Here is a 3787-nt window from a genome sequence, read left to right as displayed (position 1 = left end):
GCTGCAATATCAGACTCCACCCAGCTTCGCTCTCTTCCCCAAACAGAACAAAATATTATTTGGACAGTGCATTCGCCAAACAGGGCATTACACCTGTCACGAGGGACCAATTAGACACAATGTTTAAAATAGGTGAGTATAAGACAGTTAAGAAGAGGGCCTCCGAGGAGCTGGAGAACTTGCTCTGCCTAAAAACTTTGTTTTCTTTTTAAAATGTTGTGCTACCTAAATAAAGTTGGTTTGTAAAAATATCTCAGCTAGTTATAGATTAACCCAAAGCAATTAAAACTTACCTACAAGTGATGGATGGGAACAATTCCTCCAGGGTTTTTGGCATCTCTGAATGTGGGAGCTTGCTAAACTGAGTAAGTCTTTAATTGGTATACCTGGAGTGATTTGGTGTTGGGGGTGTGTGGGGAGAGAGTGTATATGCACCTTTCTGTATGTACCCACCTCTTCTAGACAACTGAGAACCAACCCTTCCCATCCACCTCTTTCCCCCAAATTTTGCTAAATAGTTTGGAGACAGAGCTGATTACATTTTAAAAGTGTTAGTTAGTCCTTAGATACAACACTTGATTCCCATCATCATCATATTTTTAAATGTCTCTTCAGGGTTTAACAAAAACAAAGAACCATTTGTGAGAAGGAGAAAAGGCTCAGTGATGGATAAGAAAATAAATAAGTATATATATATAGGAAAATAACCAAATCTATGCATTTATTTGTTTGTTTATTTATTTATTTATTTATTTATTTATTTATTTATTTATTTATTTATTTAAATGTCAGATTCTTTCCGTGGGGTTCATTTATTTATTTTTTTTATTGTTAGTTTCAGGTGTACAGAACAATGCAATAGTTATCCTTTTAACCCTTACAAAGTAACAACCCCTCTCCCCCCATGTATTGCCCTCCAAAATTCAATAAAGTGGAAAATATCTGGTAATGTTTTTATGAGCATTTCTGTCCAGGTAGATAAAGATGAGTTTGAGTCTCTAGTNGCCTTGTCTTGAACCATCAAATCCACAAAATCACAGCGTTGATGTGCTTTTGTGTTTGATATATATTTGTTTTTCTAATATACAAGAAACGAACACAGGAAATCCTCATTATATGGAGATAATTTCAGTTAAGTCCTCTCTTATATTGTTGATAGGTTCTGTGACTTTAAGCAAAATGATGTATAACAAAACCAGTTTTATAATACCATAGGCTAATTGATATAAACGAGAGTTAAATTTCTATGGCATCTCATCAAATGTTATAGTGAAACAACACTGAACAGAATGACCTTATTTGAGGACCTGCTGTAGTTCTAGAAAAAGGCCACCTAAAAGGAATATCAGCGGTTGATATTAAATTCTGATGCAAAAGTGGTATAGATAGAAGAAACTTCAGTTTTTCCTTTTTAAAATGTATTACTTGATTTTTTTGTACCTCACTCAAGTAGGGCTAAAAGTCTTATCACAAATTTCTACCGTACCAATGCTATTGAGGTATACAGTAAGTACAGGATAGGTTTTCCCTCCTATTGAAAATTAAAGTGGCTCTTTAGACAGCCTTTCTTGAAAAAAAAAATTAGTTAACTCATTTTTTTTCATTAATCCCTTTTATTTTTCTGAATTTGGAGACTTATAAGGTAAATACCATATGTTTTTGTTAAGTAACTGGTTTGAGCCAAAATAGAATATAATTTTTCTAAAGGTAGGCTTGTTAGGTTTATGTAAATAAAGTTTTTAATTTACTTTAATTAATGTTGTTTTTCAATATGAAAATAACTATGTTGAATAGTAAAGTTATTAAAACTATATGTCAGAACAATATGAATAAAATTATAGCCCAAGACAAAATTTCATATAAAACTTTGAAAGAAAATATTCTCTTACTGAGTGGCATGAACAGGCTCACGCAGATAATCATAAAATTAATATACATATGTGTTGGTTTCATGACGACTTTAATAGGCCTATAAATACACTTTAATTTTAATTGTTATTTTGGAACTAAAAATAAATAATTAAGTTTGTTTTTTTTTTATACAAGACCTATGCTTTTTGTTGTTGCCTAGTTACTTGACTATGGGTTGATACGAGATAAGTTCCCATAGATTTTATTTTCAACTGAAATGAGACAATTTCTGTCCTTGTTCTTGATGTTTCTTTAAAAATATTTTCTTATACATACAAGATGCAAATGGCAGCCCCCCTATATTCCATCTCAAAAACTGATAATGAACTCAACCAAATGATCATGGTCCCACTTTATAGGTCCAAAAGACCTATAACAATCGCTCATGCAGCACCTTGGTCACTGTGTATCATCTTTTGCAGAACACCTAGTAACATCTTATGAAACTACTCCCCTAATGTTCCACAGAACTCCATTTGAGAAACCCTGCTCTAGGGGCTTAGATAATGAATACTAGGATAATGGGTGCTCCTCTATGTAATTATTAAGCTAAAAATTTTTTTTTCAATATGTATACCACCAAAAGTCATGTCATTCATACCTAGGGGGACACTGCCTAAAAGGACAAGCCAGGTCTGGATATGTTTAAAAGAGAAAAAGTGCATGCCACATGCGGAGAATAACTAGAGCAAAGGCCAGTGGGGCAGGACATTCTATAATAAACAGAACTGGCTAACACCAACAAAGAACACACTGACAACAATAGAGAGGCCTGACGTTGTGGTGGAAATTATGGTTGAGTTGTAGAGGCCTTGAACTAAGGAAGAAAATGGTCTTGAAAATAAGTTTCGAGGGGTGAGTAAAGCTGATGAAAGTGATTGGGGAAACATAAATCTGGCAGGGTGGGAAGAATGTAGAAGTAGACATGAAAGTACAGATATCGTGATAATTCATGCAAGTGGAAATGGGGGCCAGAACTAGAATTGCAGTGGTGGAAATGAAGGAATGGAAGGAGTATGGGACACACGGTGAATAGCGTTAATGGTATCTGGGATCAGCCTGACAATGAGCATATTTATACTAATGGTTATGGTATTTCCATTCTCAGAAATATTAAAAATGTGGAATTGGGTGAATTTTGGGGGGAAGTGCTGCTAGGCAGAGCTATTTTCCAAGACTCACCAGCCAGTCCTTTCCTGGCCGGTCTCCTGACTCTATTCCTATCGTTTCATGAAGGAATACAGGCCTAGCAGTGCCAGATCTTCTGCTTTTTCAAGAAAAGCTAGAAATCTAGCTGCTTTGTGATACCTTCCCACTTTTAAAATGTTAGTAGTTCAATTTTTTTTGTTAACAAGTAAAACATACTGTGGAGTAGACTTGGTTGCCAATATCCAACCTCTGTCTGGAACTGTGTGTGCTGCTTTCTAAGGTCATCTTGAAATGGACCCTGAACCAAAAGGTACTGACAATAGTCCCTTTTAGAAGCCTCTTCTGTGTAATTCCTATTAGCAGGAAGCTCATAGAAGGGCTTTTTATAGTAGCTAATATTATCCTTTTGTTGGAATGTTGATTTGAAAGTTACAAGCCTTTCTCTGCTTCTTCCCAGCCAGGTCTCTAGACAAACTTTATAACTTTGCTGATTGCTCTGGACTCCACCTGATATTTGCTCTAAATGCACTACGTCGTAATCCCAATAACTCCTGGAACAGTTCTAGTGCCCTGAGTCTGGTGAAGTACAGCGCCAGCAAAAAGTACAACATTTCTTGGGAACTGGGTAATGGTAAGTAAGGATGTTATTTCTTCTGAATTGACAAGATAAAGGGTGAAAAATAAGGTGGCCTGGGCTATAGTCGCAGTCAGACCATCTCTAGTACCC

At 35.6% G+C, this 3787-nt stretch overlaps 1 protein-coding gene across 2 annotated transcripts in view; it reads left to right on the top strand.

Moving 5' to 3' along the window:
• Window positions 1-3787, top strand: part of HPSE2 (heparanase 2 (inactive)) — a 575409-nt gene that overhangs the window by 318627 nt on the left and 252995 nt on the right. Inside the window, exon 4 of one of the 2 annotated variants that reach the window (XM_019636464.1) lies at window positions 3518-3691. The exons of the other annotated variant lie outside the window; for it this stretch is intronic. Within the exon in view, the coding sequence (XP_019492009.1) occupies window positions 3518-3691 (174 nt within the window). The remainder of the gene's footprint in view (window positions 1-3517; window positions 3692-3787) is intronic. 2 annotated transcript variants of the gene reach the window in all.

The sequence above is a fragment of the Hipposideros armiger genome, unplaced genomic scaffold (assembly GCF_001890085.2).
Source record: "Hipposideros armiger isolate ML-2016 unplaced genomic scaffold, ASM189008v1 scaffold_28, whole genome shotgun sequence".
NCBI lineage: Eukaryota > Metazoa > Chordata > Mammalia > Chiroptera > Hipposideridae > Hipposideros > Hipposideros armiger.
This window is presented reverse-complemented; position numbering and strand designations above follow the sequence as displayed.